At 38.7% G+C, this 17,964-nt stretch overlaps 1 protein-coding gene across 9 annotated transcripts in view; it reads left to right on the forward strand.

The window, feature by feature from the left end:
• Positions 1–17,964, forward strand: part of frya (furry homolog a (Drosophila)) — a 105,802-nt gene that overhangs the window by 54,027 nt on the left and 33,811 nt on the right. For 6 of the 9 annotated variants that reach the window (XM_084718034.1, XM_084718026.1, XM_084718029.1 and 3 more), the window contains exons 15-31: positions 867–1,038; positions 2,181–2,313; positions 2,531–2,638; positions 4,272–4,527; positions 4,641–4,823; positions 4,917–5,003; positions 6,318–6,577; positions 8,010–8,199; positions 8,432–8,556; positions 10,402–10,459; positions 10,999–11,090; positions 11,904–12,076; positions 12,834–12,994; positions 14,504–14,614; positions 15,111–15,265; positions 16,399–16,501; positions 16,603–16,774. In XM_084718034.1, the coding sequence (XP_084574160.1) occupies positions 867–1,038; positions 2,181–2,313; positions 2,531–2,638; positions 4,272–4,527; positions 4,641–4,823; positions 4,917–5,003; positions 6,318–6,577; positions 8,010–8,199; positions 8,432–8,556; positions 10,402–10,459; positions 10,999–11,090; positions 11,904–12,076; positions 12,834–12,994; positions 14,504–14,614; positions 15,111–15,265; positions 16,399–16,501; positions 16,603–16,774 (2,539 nt within the window). The remainder of the gene's footprint in view (positions 1–866; positions 1,039–2,180; positions 2,314–2,530; positions 2,639–4,271; positions 4,528–4,640; positions 4,824–4,916; positions 5,004–6,317; positions 6,578–8,009; positions 8,200–8,431; positions 8,557–10,401; positions 10,460–10,998; positions 11,091–11,903; positions 12,077–12,833; positions 12,995–14,503; positions 14,615–15,110; positions 15,266–16,398; positions 16,502–16,602; positions 16,775–17,964) is intronic. The other 3 variants (XM_084718028.1, XM_084718031.1, XM_084718035.1) reach the window with 1 other exon arrangement.

A 17,964-nucleotide genomic window follows, 5' to 3' on the forward strand; every position in this document is an offset into this window, starting at 1 on the left:
TCACATAGTGTCAATTCGGGCTGAACAGTTTTGAAAAAATATCTCATTCTGATTATTTTGACTGATATTATAGTTGGAATTTATTTGCAGTTATTAGAGGGAATGATTTTTACATCAGTATTCTCTTTTTTCATTAAGCAAAATAAAAAAAAACATCTGGAATTCGAAAAACTAAAAAAAATTGAAAAGTGCAGTTGGCATCATTGTGTTTGGTCAAAACAACGTCTAAATAAACTGAGTTAGGTGTGAAAACACTTTGGCTCTACTGGTCTCTCACTCATCCTCTGGCTCAGACTGTAAACTGTGCTGCTGAATTAAAGTGCATCTTAGAGCAGTGCCTCTCACTCTGCAGACCATTAAATCTGCAAAATAAAACAAACAGCGATGAACTTGCCATTCTCGGATAGCCAAAATAGTCATCCAGTTGCCTAACCCTTGTTGAAACATGACTTTGCAACGTGACGTCCTGCATAGAAGAGGACCCATAGCCTCTGTAGATATAAAGAGCTCATTCTAAGGTAACAAAAACACATGAAAAATCTCATTTTATGGTGATCGTACACTAATAAATACAGCCTTTATATATATGCTTTATATATTGGCATTTTTGCCATATTCTGCAAATAGATCCATCTAAATCTTACACACTGGACCTTTAAATCATATATTTCTAGAAAACTATTGAAAGTATGCCAATAATAACTTACTGTTGCTCAGTAACTTCCAGTAACTGTAGTAACTGCTGGTACAATTGATTTTCTGATAGACTTTCAGGGTCAGTTTCCCAGCAGGAGTAATAAGGAGTAATAATGCAATGTTGTAAATTGATAACAAACAGCTGAACATTAAGTGTGCTCTCTGTGCAGAGGATGAATATCGGTCTGAGAGCATTCCTGGTCATAGCTGATAAACTGCAGCAGAAGGACGGCGAGCCCCCCATGCCTAACACTGGTTGCACTTTACCTTCTGGGCACACACTCCGAGTGAAGAAGACGTACCTGAGCAAAACGCTGACGGATGATGAGGCCAAAGTCATCGGTGAGTAAGACAGACAGACAGTGGTTTGGGATGTCAGAAATCACCAGATGTGGCAAAAGAATACATATTTACTCAAGTAGAAGTATAAAAGTTCAAAGTTGTCCTCTGAAGAACATTTCTACCAGCTGTTCCTGCAAAGACAACTGAACCTCACCTTTTTCTCCACCATCGAGTCTCCCTCTCTGTTGGCTTTGTCTTGTTACGTGTTTTATGCCATTTTCTTCTTACGTCTTTATGCATCATTTTCACATCATTAAATCCCGTGTCCCCTTATGCCTTAGGTCACTTTTGTCTTGTTACGCTGTTTGCGTCTTCATCTTGTTAGGCCATTTTTGTCTCGTTACACTGATTACGTGTTATGTTGCTTTTGTCTTGTTAAGTCCTTTGCGTAGTTTACGTCTTGTTATGTTGTTTTGTTTCTTTTGTCTTCTCACATTTCATATTGTTACATTGTTTGTGTCTTCTTGCGTCTTGTTACGTCACTTTCATCTTGTTACATTATTCATGTCTTTGGTTGTTTTGTCTTGTTTCTCAGTTGCATCTTGTTATTTTGTTTGTCTTGTTATGTCGTTTATGCCATGTTATATTATTTTTTTGTTATATTGTTTTCATCTTATTAAGTCCTTGACATCAATTACATCTTTTTATGTTGATTTTGTTTTGTTGCATCATTTTTATTTTATTACATCTTGTTGCATTGTTCTTGTTATGTTATTTTCATATTGTCAAATCCTTTATGTTGGTTACGTTTTTTTTACATTGTTTTCATCTTGTTATGTTGTTTTCATCTTAAGTCTTTCAGATCATTTAAATCTTTTTATGTTTTTTTCGTCTTATGTCTTTCAGGCCTCGTTGCATTTTTTTCATCTTGTTACACCATTTTCATCTTGTTGCATTGTTTTCATCTCATGTCTTCTTTCACATTTGTTTTTGTCTTGTTACGTCTTTTATGGCATTTTTTGTCTTGTTATGTCGTTTTCTTTTTATTAAGTATTTTACAGTGATTTCATCTCATAGCATCTGTTACCTTTGATATGCACTGATAGATACACGAATATCTTAAAGCTAAAATAACGAGCCTGCTTTGAAAATATAAGGCAAGTAACAGTAACAGTGATATTTTTAATTATCATTTTCTCCAGGGATGTCTCAGTATTATTTCCATGTGAGGAAGGCTATTGACAACATCCTGAGACACCTGGACAAGGAGGTGGGCCGCTGCATGATGATGACTAACGCTCAGATGTTGAACAAGGAGCCGGAGGACATGATCACGTACGTGCGCACGTCACTTCGTCATTCTCACTGTCAAAAACATTCAAATTTGGCGAAACTCCAGAGTGACTCAGCAGAGGAGTGTTAAATGTGGTCACAGACCCATCATTAAGTCTTAATAAACTCTGCATGACAGTTTAGCAGCCTGCTTGATCAGTTTGGCACCTGACAGTTGAAAACATCTTTTGTAATCAACCTTAAAATGTGATCTTTTCAGAGGTGAAAGGAAGCCAAAGATCGACTTGTTCAGGACGTGTGTTGCTGCCATTCCTCGCATCCTGCCTGACGGGATGTCCAAGCCAGAGCTCATAGACCTGCTCTCACGGTGAGTCGCCTCTGTGGGGAAAACCCCTTCATAAGGTTGACAAAGCACTGTCAACGACTGCTTGACAAGGTAATTAACTGAGATCTCATCCAGTGTTATTAATGTTTATTTGGAGAAACAAACGCGTACAGTGCAGGGTGAGAACCTGAATTTCCTGCTGCCCCAGTTTGTGTCCAACCCTGTTTTTTATTGTGTATAACCCACTATAATGTCATAAAATATGATGTAATATATGAAGTTTAAATTTTTATGACTATTTTTCAATGTTTGAAGACTCTGAATCAATGACTATAATGAATCTCTGTCTACTTAGCACTTGATAAATCCCTTGTCTGATGAAAAATGCACTTTTAATCCATAAATAACACAATACACCATTATTGTCAGCTCTTTTCAGTTTATTTTCCTACACTTGATTATTTTAATGGCAACTGGAAGCGTGACAGCTTGTCTTATTTTATGCAGCAGTCTGAATTAAAAAAGTGCCTCAGTGGGTTTTTTTTCCTGCATGTCAGATGAGTTTCACAGATGAGACACAGATAGGATTTTTGGATTGTAAAAATCCTGCCTGCCATGAGGGTTGGGCCAAGAACAATGTCACTGACAGCTACCCACACATAGCTCCTTGCAACTGATTTACTAAAGGAAAAACAACTAACCGCCAAGTGAAAACGTGTTTGAATTTAGGCACAAACAAATTAATTATTTTATTTTTTGTATTGTATTTATTTATTTTATTTATTTATTTATTTCAGTTTTATTTATTTATTTATTTCAGTAATTTTTGTCCTTATTGCTGAAGAATGTAACAGAAATACAACAATGATATTGTCATTCATTGTGATGTTTCGCTGTGGTCATGTGCCAGTTTTGCAGACATCGGCAAACCCTGCTTACCAGGCAATCTTCCGGCCAGGGCTGTCACAATATCAGATTTCCACTACACGATTATTGGGCCAAAAGAATGCATAGTAATGATATTACTGCAAAATGCATCATGTTTTTTGTCTCTTTTTGGCAAATTAATTACACCCAAAATACGATTGTGTGGAGGTGGAGAGAGAGTCTGTAAACGAAACTGTACAAAAGTGCATAAAAAATTACACATGAAGGAGAGAGAAAAGGTGTGTATGTGTTTGGATGGGAGTGTTAAAGTAGACAAGCATTATTTAAGAGCAAACAGTGTGTTTAAGAGGCACTGGATTATTTTCATGCTATTATAATACGTGTATTATTAACACAATATCATTATTTCATTTTTTAAAATATCACCGTCACTGCTGGTGTATCACGACACCCCTACTTCAGACCTCATATAACATATTTATTATTTATTTATTTGTAACTTTTAATTTTAGTTTTTGTAATTTTCTGTATGTTCTGTATGGATGTACATTTATTATTATTTATTTGTATTTTTATTGTTTATTATATATTTTGACTATATTTATTGTATTGTTTAACACATATAGTAATGAAGTACTGCACATACTCATGAACAGATGAAGTACAGTAAATTTTATCATGTAAAACAGCATAAAATAAATTAAGAGAAAGTGGAATTAGAAAGACCTTTAGTTAGAAGATCCCTGTTGAGCTTATTTTTGTTGTTGTTATTTGTGTTGTCTGTCAGATTGACGATCCACATGGACGATGAGCTGCGACTCATAGCTCAGAATTCCTTGCAAAGTCTGCTGGTGGATTTCTCTGACTGGCGTGACGATGTCCTCTTTGGATTCACCAACTTCCTGTTACGAGAGGTCCAGGATACTCACCAGGGACTGTTGGACACCTCCCTCAAATTACTGCTGCAGCTGCTCACTCAGTGGAAACTGACGCTGGCCGCCCCGGGGAAGAGCTACGACACCGCCAAAGTACACACCGCAGAGGTACACGTTGTGTCTGTTATGTCACACTTGTTCTAACTAAATAGAAATCTGATGAACTAATTTGTCATTTTAACCACGTTGTTTAATGTTTTATTGTGATGTTTTTGTCACAGCTGCTGCAGACCAGCTCGAGTCTGAAGATCCCTGCAGAGCGCGGTCCTCACTCCACTGTGCTGCACGCTGTGGAGGGACTGGCGCTCGTCCTGCTCTGCTCCTGTCAGCTGAGTACCCGCAGACTCGCCATCGCCATCCTCAAAGAGATACGAAGTCTCTTCATGACCATCGGGCAGACTGAGGTAAAATGAGACAAGTTTATTGGAGTTGCAGAATGCAGGAAATTTTGAGGGCTTGAGTTTAAAGAGTGTGATTTTATGCTCCGACACCTGCAGGATGATGACAAACCAATGATAGAGATCATGGACCAGCTCAGCCCTGTAATCCTGGAGAGTTTTGTCAACGTTGCTGTCTCAGACACGGTGAGTTTAACTCTGTGATTCAGTCTCAGTCAAGACGTGTCTGCAGGTGGTTTGATTGTGTTTCACAAGGATTTTTCATGGAGTTTATTCTCACTGTATTAATTTCATGTGATCATTCTCATTACATACTTTAATGAAAACATCAAGTGTCATATAGCAGAAATTTTCTAGCTTGCAGATTCATTGTTTGGTAATGGTAATTAGAACCAGATTTAGGAAATAAGCCATTACAGATTAACAGTTCCTAAATCAGTGTTCTTATCCTAATTTAAGATGGGAAAAGTACAATAACACATGTATCCTAGCTTCCCAAAATCTTAAATTAACTCCCCTAAGTTTAGGATAACTGTTAAGCTGCCCTAAATTTCACCTTTTCACCTGTAGCTGTGGCTAACTTACTAACAGTAGCTAATGCTAGTCTTTACTAACTCTAGCTAACAGTAGCTAACAGTAATATAAGCTGACAGAAGCAAATGATAGTGTTCTCCAATTGTAGCTATTGGTCGTGTTAGCTAACAGTAGCTAACAGTAGTTTTAACCAACTTGTTTAATATATCTGCTCTATTACTGCTTTTCATGGATGCTAGATATAACAGAGACTAACATTTGCTAAAAACTACATTGCACAGCTGTTTTATAAGATAATAAAGATCCATTTTCAAAGAGTAACATATTTGTGACCTGTTTTTAAAGATTTACATAATTAGAAGTGCTAAATATTTGGGACAGGAAGACAAATGCTGAGATCAGACTACTTAATATTTTTGTCTTTTAAGAGCGATGATGGCTTGAGTATAGAGGATTTCCTAACCTAAGGTAAGACAGAATGACATAAGATAAGAAAGGACTCTTATCTAAATTTAGTTAAGATTTGCTTCTGTAATACCGAATTTGGAAAAATACTATCTCAAACTCTTCCTGACTTAAAACTGCAGGCTGGGAGAGTCTGTAATACGGCCCCTGGTGTCATTTAAACATGACAAAACTGCTTGTTACATTGATTGTAAGACAGAAGCTTGATTTAGTTATCCAACATGTAAAAACTGAATGAACAGCTGGATCTGAGCAGCTGTTGACCTTTTGATTCTCATTTATGTAATCATCAGGCTGTCATCATGACGCTAAGAATACAGATTTATTCAGAACGGGATAATACAGTAATATGCATTATTGAATTGTGTTTCTAAATATATACCTCTCATGTTTCCCTTAATAACGCATTTAAAATATTATCTTTAATCATGAGGATCAAGCTGACAGAAGAAATGTTGTTAATCTAACACAGTAATGACCTTTGACCTCTCTTGTTTGCAGGCTGCCCTGCAGGCTGGACACCATGTGGACCTTCAGTGGCTCGTGGAGTGGAACGCGCTGCTCGTCAACAGTCATTATGACATCAGGAGCCCCTCACACGTGTGGATCTTTGCCCAGTCTGTGAAGGATCCCTGGGTGCTGTGTGTCTACAGCCTCCTCCGACAGGACAACTTGCCCAAACACTGTCCCACCGCTCTCAGCTACGCCTGGCCCTACGCCTTCACTCGGATGCAGATGCTCATGCCCCTGGTAGACCCAAAGTAAGTGCCCTCCAGCACTTAACTCACCATGAAACACTTCTTCTGTTTTCTATTTTTTGTAGTTTGGATTATTTTGAGTGTGGATGTATGAGGTATTTGTCGATAGTCAGTGTATTACTTGCAGTAGATGCTGGTTGACATGCCCCCAGAACTAAAAGGTTCCTTCAGCCCATTGTTGTCTGTATTTCTACCCTGGTCCACAAAGATTGGGAAAATGAGTCTGCTGCTGTATGAAAAAAATGACAGCTGTTTGCTCAAGAAGGTCTGGACTTCGCGGTGGGTCCGTCTGTCAAATGCTTTCTTTTGTAACTCGATGTTCAAGTACAGTGGAGAAAAAACAAACTTATTTGTGGTTGCAGATTTGTAAAAATGATGGCTGAAAGAAAATGCTGCAAATGCTTGACCAATCAGAAATGTTCAGTGCTGGATGCCACACCTCCAAAGTTCCTGTACTTTGGAAAGAGGGGATCTTTCAGGGGATTTAGAATTCAGAATTTAGTACAGGGTTATGTTAAATACTTGATTCTGATTGATTCTGGTCATTTACAGCACTCTTAAGGTCTGTTAAAATCCATAAAATCCTTTCAAAATTAATATTTTGTTTTTTTTTAACAGAATCCTGCATCAACTTGCATCACCCTGTTGGCATTTATTTCATGATAATGACCTGCTTGCTGTACATTATCCTTTACTTAATTTAGACCCTGGAGTTCCCTGTAAAGCTTCCTTATCCATGCGGAAAATTCCTGTGGTGTAAATGCAAATTTAGCCACTTAAAAAGAGGACCATCTAAAAAAACAATTTCAGTTTGAGTGTATTCTATATATAGAATATTTTCACAGATTTTCTTTGCCATCAGACAACTTTGTGCGATGGGAAACTGTCATCAAATTTATCTGTTGCTCACTCAACCAGACTCCACTGGCAAAATTAGTCATTTTACCATACAGAATATGGGAGCTGCTGGCTTAATGCTGCATTAATTTGTTAGGTTGTTTGTGTTATTGTATAACTTATTTGTTTTTAAAAGGATAGTTTGCATTCACCACAGTCACAAAATAACACAAACAAAGTAATCGATCAAGGCTGTAGTAGACCAGCAACTCCTGTCTCCTCTGAGGTAAAATTACTGATTTCACCAATGGAGTTTGGTTGGTTGGTTTGGAGAGAACAATATTTGGCTAATATAATGGCAGTCATTGCTGAGTGTCCTACACCAGGACTCCTGCTGCGTCTCCAAACTGGGGGCGTGTTGAACGCCATCTGCTGTAGGCGATACACTGACTATTGATAAGTACCTCATGCAGCCTTATTTCAAATAATCTGATCTATCCCTTTAAGTATAGCCACCTAATACCAGAACCTTATTGCATATGAAATTTTAAAAACATCTTAGATAAAAATAACGATCTTATTCTTGATGATTCACCAGTAACCCTGTGTACGCGAAGAAAACCAGCACGTCCAGCAGCGGGGACAATTACGTTACGCTGTGGAGGAACTACCTGATCCTTTGTTTCGGGGTGGCCAAGCCCAGTATCATGAGCCCGGGCCATCTGAGAGCGTCGACACCTGAGATCTCTGCCGCCACGCCTGACAGCGGTGTCAGCTACGATAACAAGGTAGCTGCCTCCTCACCTCCTGGCCTTCTGAATTCCCCGCAGTGCTTTGTCTCTGTAGGATCAGGTGTTCATACGCAGCTTGTTGACATTCAAACTGGAAGCATCAGATTACACAGCAGCTACCTGATATTATTCTGAACTGTAGAGACACTTGTCTGAATGCAGCGCTGTGTAATTAGTGTCGTTTGAAGCAGCGTTTGTGCGACTGAACGGTCCGTGTTTGATGTTTCAGGTTATCGGGAGCCCATCTGTGGCCTGGCTTCTGAAGCAGTTGGTTCCACTGATGAGGGCAGAGAGCATCGAGCTGACAGAGTCATTAGTTCTGGGCTTTGGTCGCACCAACTCCCTGGTGTTCAGGTATATCACAGAACGTGTTTTAACGTTGCTCCAACCAACACAATTTTAACTCAGATTTCCTCTTAAAAATGATGATTTGTTTTCTTAATTTTTGCATGTGATTGACTGGCTGGTTTCAAAGATGGATGGACCTTTAACACGTCAGCCATGTTGATATGAAACAGTGGAAGAAACACAAAATCCAAAGTGGCAATGTACGCTCTTAGAAATAAAGGTGCTAACTAGAACCATAAAGGGTTCTTCAGCTTGTCTCCATAGCAGAACCCTGTTTGCTTCCTGACAAAATGGTTTTATAAAGATTCTACTTGAAACCTTCTCAGAGAGTTCTACCTAGAACCCAACATAAAGGGTTATACCAAGAACCATCTGTGCAAGGTTTCATCCAGGACCTCCTATGAGAAGTTCTACAGAGAAGCCTTCTATGGTGTAATGGTTCCACCCAGAACCCTCTCTGGGGGTTCCACCGAGATCCTTTCCACCTTCTAAGGGGGTTCTATGGTGAACCTTTTCATATTCAAAGGGTTTTGTTTAGAACTTACCCAGGAAGTTCCACTGAAATTTCTTTTGTACTCCAAGGGTTTTATCTAGAACACACTCAGGAATTCTACAGAGAACCCTTTTATCTTCAGAGGGTTTTATTTAGAACCTATGTAGTGGGTTCTACCAAGAACCTGTTAATATTCTAAGACTTTTATGTAGAAACCACCCAGGGTTTTTTTTTTTTACCACAAACCATTTGTTTTTCCAAGGGTTTAATCTAGAACACACCCAGACAGTTCTACTGAGAACATTTTAATATTCTGATTAATATTTTGAGTTTCTTTAGAACACATTCAGGAGTCAGGGGGTTCTACAGAGAACCACTGTATATTAGAATGAGTACTAATATGAGGTGTATATTACAAGGAGTTCTTTAAGGATTTAAACAATCCTTGAAGAACTCTTTCTTCCAGAGACGTTTCTTTCAATACAAACAGCTCTTTTCACATTTTAAAAAAATTGCAAAACAATAAAGAAAGTAGCTAATTAATTATCAATAAGTAGTTTCAAATGTTGGCACATAAACTATTTAATTATTTAATTTATTAATCAATTTTCCAAAATATTTAATTTGTTAGTGGTGGCTGTATCTGCAGAGACTCTGCCCTCTGATTGTGTTTCCTTGTTTTGTCATTATTTAGCTGTTCTCTGGGCGATTTACCAAAGCAAAACATCCTGGAAATCCTGGAAATGAGACTCAACAATCAACTATGTTTTTGTGTTTTCAAACAGCTTGGGCAAATTGTCCTGATATGCCTTTTTCCGTTTAGTGTTGGAGAGCCTTTCCAGTGAGCTAACATTCAAAATAGCAGCAGCCTCAATGGAACTGAATCTACATTAGTATAGTTGGTAACACCTGTGTTTACTCTACTGTTTCATGTCAAAATGTCTGCTGTCGAATCGGTTTGTTGTACCGTCATAACATTTTAGCTGCTGGTTGTAGCTTTATTTTTGTTTTTGTCTCTTTTTAATGGGACGGGACCAGTCAGATGAAAGTTAGAGCACATTGCATTTTATTTTCTCTGAAGTTAAAGTGCATGTTGACCTGTATTTGGGTGGATTTAAAGTGGAGATAAACAGAGGATTATAGCTGAGTGGTGCCTTGTTGCCATTTACAGCTGCATCCAAATTGTTCCCTAAAAATCTGATTTTAGCTCTTTTTTCCTTGAAAATACCAACAACAGCCCCCCTGTGGTTTAATTTTGTCCATTTAGCTGAATGTTTAAGCTTTTTGTTGTTGATAAAGCGTTTTGTGTTTTACCTCATGATGACTTGTTTATTGTTATTTTCACCGTCTGCACACAGGGAACTTGTGGAGGAGCTGCATCCACTCATGAAAGAGGCCTTAGAAAGAAGACCTGAGGTTGGTTGGTTGCATTTTAAGGCTGCATCAAATGATTATTTTCATTGTCACTTAATCTATCAGTTATTTTCTTGATTAATCGATTTGTTTTTTGGTCCATGAAATGTCAGAAAATGGCGAAAAGTGCAAGATGACGTCCTCAAATGTCTTGTTTTGTCCACAACTCAAAGATATTCAGTATACTGTCATAAAGGAGTAAAGAAACCAGAAAATATTCACATTTAATAGTCTGGAGTCCTGAAGTTTTACTGTATGATTCCAACCAATAATCAGTTATTAAAATAGTTTGGAAATAATTTAATAGTAGACAAGTAATTGATTAATTGATTCATCTTTGCAGCTTTATTGTACTTACAGCACGGCACCCGACTTAAGGAAAATATTTACTATTGGATTTAATCTGTTAATGAACCAGATAATGGGCTGTAATGCCACCAGAGAGATGGAGTGTATTAGAAAATCTCAGGCACTAAATATAGATTAATGATGTTATTACCAGGAATTCTGTTTTCAGGATTTTCATTAATGATTTTTCGCAGAACAAGAAGCGGCGTGAACGAAGAGACCTGCTTAGGCTTCAGCTGCTGCGGATCTTTGAGCTGCTGGCTGATGCAGGTGTCATCAGTGACAGGTTAGTACGCCGTTAGCTGATACATTATAGGCCGACACTGCACAGTATCACGCTCACAGAGCACGAGAGGGGAGCATAATTAAGCTGTTCCTGGACCAAATATCAGAATCTTTACCATGAGGTAAAAGCAGCTCCTTTGATAGCCCCCTGATAGATCAGGAACTTCCTGTATATTGCATTATATATTTTCCAGGTCCTCTCACATTTGCACTCAGCTGTAGCTGCAAGGTGCTGCAGAGATTTAGTGGGTTAGCGAGCTCACATGATCGCACAAGGATTCATGGGGGGTCTTTTCTCAAAATTGTGTAAATTAAATTTCTCTGTTTTTTAAAATGTGTCTATATCAATGATACGTTGGATTCATGTTAATGTGTATCAGACATATTTAAAAATAAATAAAATATATGTCAAACAGTAATTAGGCGGCCCCCCCTCGGCATGAGAGAGAATAACCCTTTTCAAAAGGTGATTAATTATGTAGCTGGACATTTTCCATCTTTCAGTCTTTATGATAATGGTTTATGTGGTTTATGATCAATTATGGACATGTTAAGCTATTTTGACTTACAACTCTGTCACTGTTCTCGTTTTTGTTTTGTGTTTTTGTGTGGGACATCAGGAAACTCAGAATATTCTGTTATGCTTGTATGTTTACCCTTTGATGCTGGTTGTTGCGCACTCTTTGGAAATAAATGGCTGTGGTTTAATTTTCATGTTGACAGATGTTGAAAAAGCTGGTGAAATATCTGGTAAATATTTGGTCTGTGATTTCTCGTCATCGGGCGTGTCCCTGTTCTCTCTGTGTTCCTGCAGTACAAACGGAGCTCTGGAACGTGACACCCTCGCTCTGGGCGCTCTGTTCTTGGAGTATGTGGATCTGACCCGGATGCTGCTGGAAGCCGAGAATGACAAAGATGCCGAGATACTCAAGGACATCCGAGCACACTTCAGCGCCATGGTGGCAAACCTCATCCAGTGTGTCCCAGGTACTCAGAAACCATTCAGCTCCTGTCAGGCCAGTAACTAACAAAACCTGCTTTGCACCTCAGATCCATAAATTACAGAATACATCATGGGCTACTGTAGAAACATGGTGACCTGAGGACCCAGGCCCTCTGTAGAAACAACTTAAAAGGCAATAATTCTTAATTTCAGGTGATCATACACTAATGAAAAAACAACATTTTTGAATATTATATTCAATTTCTGCTGATAGATCACCCAAATTATATTAATTAATACATTTAATATGCTAAAACATTTATCACAATAATGACAGTATTGCAAAATCCATCACGGCAGGACGGGACATCGGTGGTGGTGACAAAACTGTTACACCACCCAGCCCCATGGATGCCTAATAAGATCCTTGCGTCCTTGTCATCAGTTTGTGGATTGTGAGTTATATAACCGGCTTCCATTCAGCAGGGGTTAGCACCACACATGGAGCACGAGACTCTTGACATTGATCTTGATTTGGACACAGCCCAGGGGAAGCTACAAAAATAGTGCTGCTTAAAGACGTAGCGGGCCAGGACAGGTGATGAGTCACGGGTTTCCAAGCATTCACAAGTCCTCAGTGAATGACTAATGATCCGTCAGGGGACAATAACGGCCTATTATCATATCAGAAAATGCACTTTTAGGATCTAGTTAAGAGTGTAAGATGCTTGAATATTTGTGCTGACTCTTCGCCCTCGCAGTAAGCAGACCTATAACAGGTTTTCTCGTCTCCGTCCCCAGTGCACCACAGACGCTTCCTGTTTCCACAGCAGAGCCTTCGGCATCACCTCTTCATCCTCTTTAGTCAGTGGGCTGGTCCGTTCAGCATCATGTTCACGCCTCTGGACCGCTACAGTGACAGGAATCACCAGATCACAAGATATCAATATTGTGCCCTAAAGGTAAACTTATTTTCGACAATTTAAAAAAAATGCAGAATAAATCCACATATTTCCTGTTTCTACTGTTGAATGATGCAGTAAAACATGTTTTTCATGATCTAAACATTTTCATTGTGTGACAATCTTTCGTGAAACGGGCCTGCATTAGAGAAAATCCTCCCATCCTGTCTCTGATGGCAAAGATATTTGTTTCGGTGTAATCCTGTTGTTTGGTATGGACTCTTCTCCACCCACAAGGCAAATACAAACTTGTGTAAAGGAGCGCTCCACCCAGACCTAGATTTTTCACATCTCAAGTCCCACTGCTATCTTTAGGTCTGAAGAAACAACAAGCTCAGTTGGTTGGCAAACAAGGCAGTGACAGATTAATGACACAAAACATGACTGTACCGTACGGAGCTGTGTGCAGTGTAAACAACACAGCTGCTCAGTCAGATATTCAAGAAAACTATACATCCTTGTTTGTCCAGTTTTGTGTTGAATTACCACAAGCCTCATTTTTAAAAATGTTCTTTTATTTATACTTAAAGTTAGATCATTTCCTTCTAAGATAATTTCTGACTGTGTATTTACATCCGATTCATAAAAGATACTGAGCATTAAACACTTTGCTTACTGTGGGTTCTAATAAACCCATTTATAGCTTTAAAATTATGGCACCTCCTGTACAATTAGAGATGCCATTCATCTTGATACCAGTTCCAGTACCTGAACTTTTTAAAACTTGAATAAATAAATAGAGAACATGACTTCACCGTCCAGACGCTGCTGGGAAGTCGCAGCGTCCCGTTTCAGAGTTAATGAATTCCATGGTATCAGATTGGTGCATAGACTTGCTTAATCTCCAATATGGATGCCAGCATTTAGACGGTATCAGATGCATTTTCTGATATTGGTATTAAAAACAACCACACTTGCAGTCAGCGATTTCCTCTTATACAGTGATAGCAGAAATGAGGGTTTAGTCAGGAACAACCATGGACCGAAAGAGAAAACTTTCTGGTAGATGAGATTACAACAGTGATTGAGGAGATTGAAGCCAGACAGGGGGAGGGGTGTCACAATTCTCTAAATCCACGAATTTGAATTGACTTTGATTTTAAGGTAAGTTTGATTTGATTTTTCAGTTTTAGAATAGATTTTTTAGCCATGATTTGTAAAGGTTGTTGGTTTTAATCTCTGGCATCTGTCATTTATGTTTTCAAATTCTTCTTTAAATCAGAAACGTTTTTATTGCCAAGTAGGTTTTCACTTACAAGGAATTTGTTGTGGTATGTTGGTGCATACAAACATAATACTAGAAATATAAATAAACCAGATCAAAACCATTAATAAGTCAGTCCCACATGATTAAATTTGTTCTTATTTTGTGATGATTTGACACATCTTCCTTGAGGTGGAACAGTAGCCATGAAACATGGAGAAAAGTAGAATAAGTTTGTGAATAAGTGTCTCTTGGGTATTAAGATCTTTTAACATGTGGATATTTTTGCCTGTTTGTTCTTGCAGGCCATGTCTGCTGTGCTGTGCTGCGGGCCTGTGTTTGATAACGTTGGCCTCTCTCCAGACGGATACCTCTATAAGTGGCTGGATAACATACTAGCCTGCCAGGATCAGCGGGTATGTGGCCAATACTTCACCACCACGGTGCATTTAAACAAAGAGCTGACCCACAAAGCCCCTCTGATAGTTCGCTCAAGTCTGCTTTGTAAAACCCCAACACTAGACTCTGCCAAGTGCTCAGTATTATCTCACAGGAGTGTTGGCAAGTAGTGAGGGAGAGTTTTATTTCAAAATAAATTTGTCTGATATTGTCTTTATTTCAGTTTACTGTGATACAAGATGTTTATTTTAAACTTTCTCCCTCTGAAAAACTGACTTTTTAGCCCTCGTGTTTTCATTTCATGGCTCGAGGAGTAGCATTAACTGGGGCAGGCAGCCAAGTAAATGTAACGTATCGTGTTTTTTTGTCTGACACAAGCAGAGCTACTAGAATCATTTCACACTGAATCTCTGAATCTTTAAAAAAAAATCAGTTATTTCAGGTCAGTCCTTAAAAAAAGACATGAAATTCAGGAGAGAGCGTGTGTTGTGTTGGCTTCTCCTCCTGGCTCAGGTCCACCAGCTTGGCTGTGAAGTTGTCATCCTGCTCCTGGAGCTCAATGCCGACCAGGTCAACCTCTTCAACTGGGCTGTGGATCGCTGCTACACCGGCTCCTACCAGCTCGCCTCAGGCTGCTTCAAAGCCATCGCTACAGTCTGCAGCAGCAGGTACAAAAAGCTCACAATCTCTCCGTCGTCTGTTCAACGAGCCGAGGTCAGCTGCCTGTGGACAGTTTTTACAAAGGGCAGTTGTGCTCTCATCTTTATTTCTTTTTGTGGAGTTTGTGTTGTGTTTTTTTTATGTTTGTTTATATGTCACTTAATTAACAATTTGCCTGTTGGATACTGTTTTCTCTGGATCACCCAGATTCTTGGATGTGAGGAAACAACTGGCAAATTAGCTTATAGCCTCCAAGGTGTCACCTCAGCTAATCCTCTTAAAGGGCTCACTGTTCATCTGAAGTTCTCCTCCTGCTTTATCTCAAAAACATGAGCTCAAACACGTAGTGCTGGTTTCTTAAAGGGATGGTTCGGATTATTTGAAGTGGGGTCAGTAGTCAGTGTACTGACTCCAGTAGGTGGCAGTTGACAGGGAGGAGCACCAGCATGGAGGCTAAGCGATGCTCATCACTCATCATCTTTTAATTATTAAATCCTGGGAAAAGACACTGAGTGAGAGCCTTCAGTCAGACTGGTGCAGAGGAACAGACATATAATAAGAAATGACACAACTAAAATCCTCACAGGTAACAATACAGGAAGAATACATGGCTAAAATAGGATAAAACTAACAATATTAATAGGTAAAGGTACATGAATTGGCAACAAGACAAAGTCTTTTTAAAAAAAAAAAAGCAATTACAAGCAGTAAAATTGGCAAATAAGCCTAGAAAAAAAAAATCTTAATCAGTTTAAATGTACCCTCTATTTATAATAGTTTCAACACTTCACCTTGCCGTCAGAGAGTTGCTGGTCTACTGCTGCCTCAGGTTGTTAGTTTGTTTGTGTTATTGTGTGCCTACTGTGAATCTGAACTAACCTTTTAAAACAGCAATGTCACAAAATAACACAGACTAATCAACTGAGGCAGCAGCAAAACAAGACATCGTTTAGTGTCTTTTTCTGTACCAGTACAGTGTGCAGGCTGTTTAATTAAAAAAATGTTTTTTTTTTTTAAATAAACTATTTTGTGAGCCTCTGATTTTTTTTGTCTTTTTGCTGTGGGATCAAAATCTTGGCTTGCAGTGCACCGCTTAAGCATTGCTTCATAGTTGATTTTTCTCTCCATCTTTTTCTTCCAGCAGAAACTATCCAAGTGACATCGTGACTCTGCTGAATCTTGTCCTCTTCAAGGCGTCAGACACCAACAGAGAAATCTATGAGATTTCAATGCAGCTCATGCAGGTGAGAAACGCAAACACTGTTGCCTCTTTGTGCTTCTGTGTAGTTTGTCTGTGATTAAATGGATAAATCACACCTTCCTTCTCTTTCTTGTCTTTGCAAAGATTCTTGAATCGAAGTTGTTTGTGTACTCGAAGAGGATCGCAGAGCAGAAGCCAAACAGCATCCTGTACGGCACCCACGGTCCACTGCCTCCTCTGTACAGCGTCTCCCTGCCTCAACTCTCCAGCCAGCTGGCCAGGATGTACCCTGAACTCACACTGCCTTTATTCTCAGGTAGCTGCTTGTTATTTTCATTATCAATTAATCTGCTGACTTAAAGGAGAAATCTGTGATATATTTGCTGTAATAAATCATAAAAGCACCATGATGTGTCATCAGAGATCAAGGAAACATGTTAAGTTGAAATACTGGTGTTTATAACACCTAAATTGAGCAAAATGTTAATGGAGTTTGGCAGGCAGAAGGCAGGCCATCAGTGAACTCAACTCCACAGTGTGTATTTTCCGAGCAGTGGACTTTTGTTTTCAGGATAACGGCTTTAGCTTTACATTGACAGACAATTGACAGTTATAAACAGCTGTTCAACTACAGTGGAGGACTTGTCATCACTTGTTATTGTCAGTTTATGATGCACTTGTCTGGAGCCTCCTCAAGTCTCAGGAGGAGGGGTTGGAGGAAACAAGTCATTCAACCATAAATGGTATATTAAATAGGATTTCAACCTATTCAATATACCATTTATGGCTCTAACTCACTATTTGGACTGTCATACCCATTTTTACATGCACAATTGCTACGTAATGTTCCTTTAATCTATTACAGCTGAATAGATTAATTAACTACATAAAATATCTAAAAATTGTGAAAAATTCTCATCACAATTTCCTAGACCTCAAAGTGACGTCTTCAAGTTGCTTCTTTTGTTCAAACAACAGTCCAAAACCCAAAGATACTTCATTTACTATCACAAATAACAAACAAAAGCAACAAATCATCAGATTTAAGAAGCTGGAACCAGCAAATGTTTAACATTTTACCTTTAAAAATGGCAACTCATTTTCTTTTGATCAACTAAACTATTGGTTCCCAACCTGGGGTCATGGGGGGGGGCACCAAAAATCACAGTTGCCCCAAGCCCCAAGGCTTTGTCTGCTCCAAGACTGTCAAAAAACACAATTTATACAAAAGTATTTAGAAAGGCAACATTTTTGTCCTCAAATAGCTCTCAAGCTCTGTGACAATAAATCATTATTTTTCTTTTGGTCAGGATGTGTGTGTATAAGTTGCTCTGTTTGATTGTTAAAAGAAAAAAAACTTATACTATAAAAGAGACATTTAAAAAAGGTGAAGATTTTAAGAGAGGAAATAATTATAATTGATGTTAAATTTTGACTATAAAGCCTTTGAATGAATCACTTATTATCTTGGTGTGTGTGTGTGGGCTGCGGGGGCTCAGCTTTTCA

Source organism: Lutjanus erythropterus, chromosome 4 (genome assembly GCF_056507025.1).
Source record: "Lutjanus erythropterus isolate fLutEry1 chromosome 4, fLutEry1.hap2, whole genome shotgun sequence".
NCBI lineage: Eukaryota > Metazoa > Chordata > Actinopteri > Lutjaniformes > Lutjanidae > Lutjanus > Lutjanus erythropterus.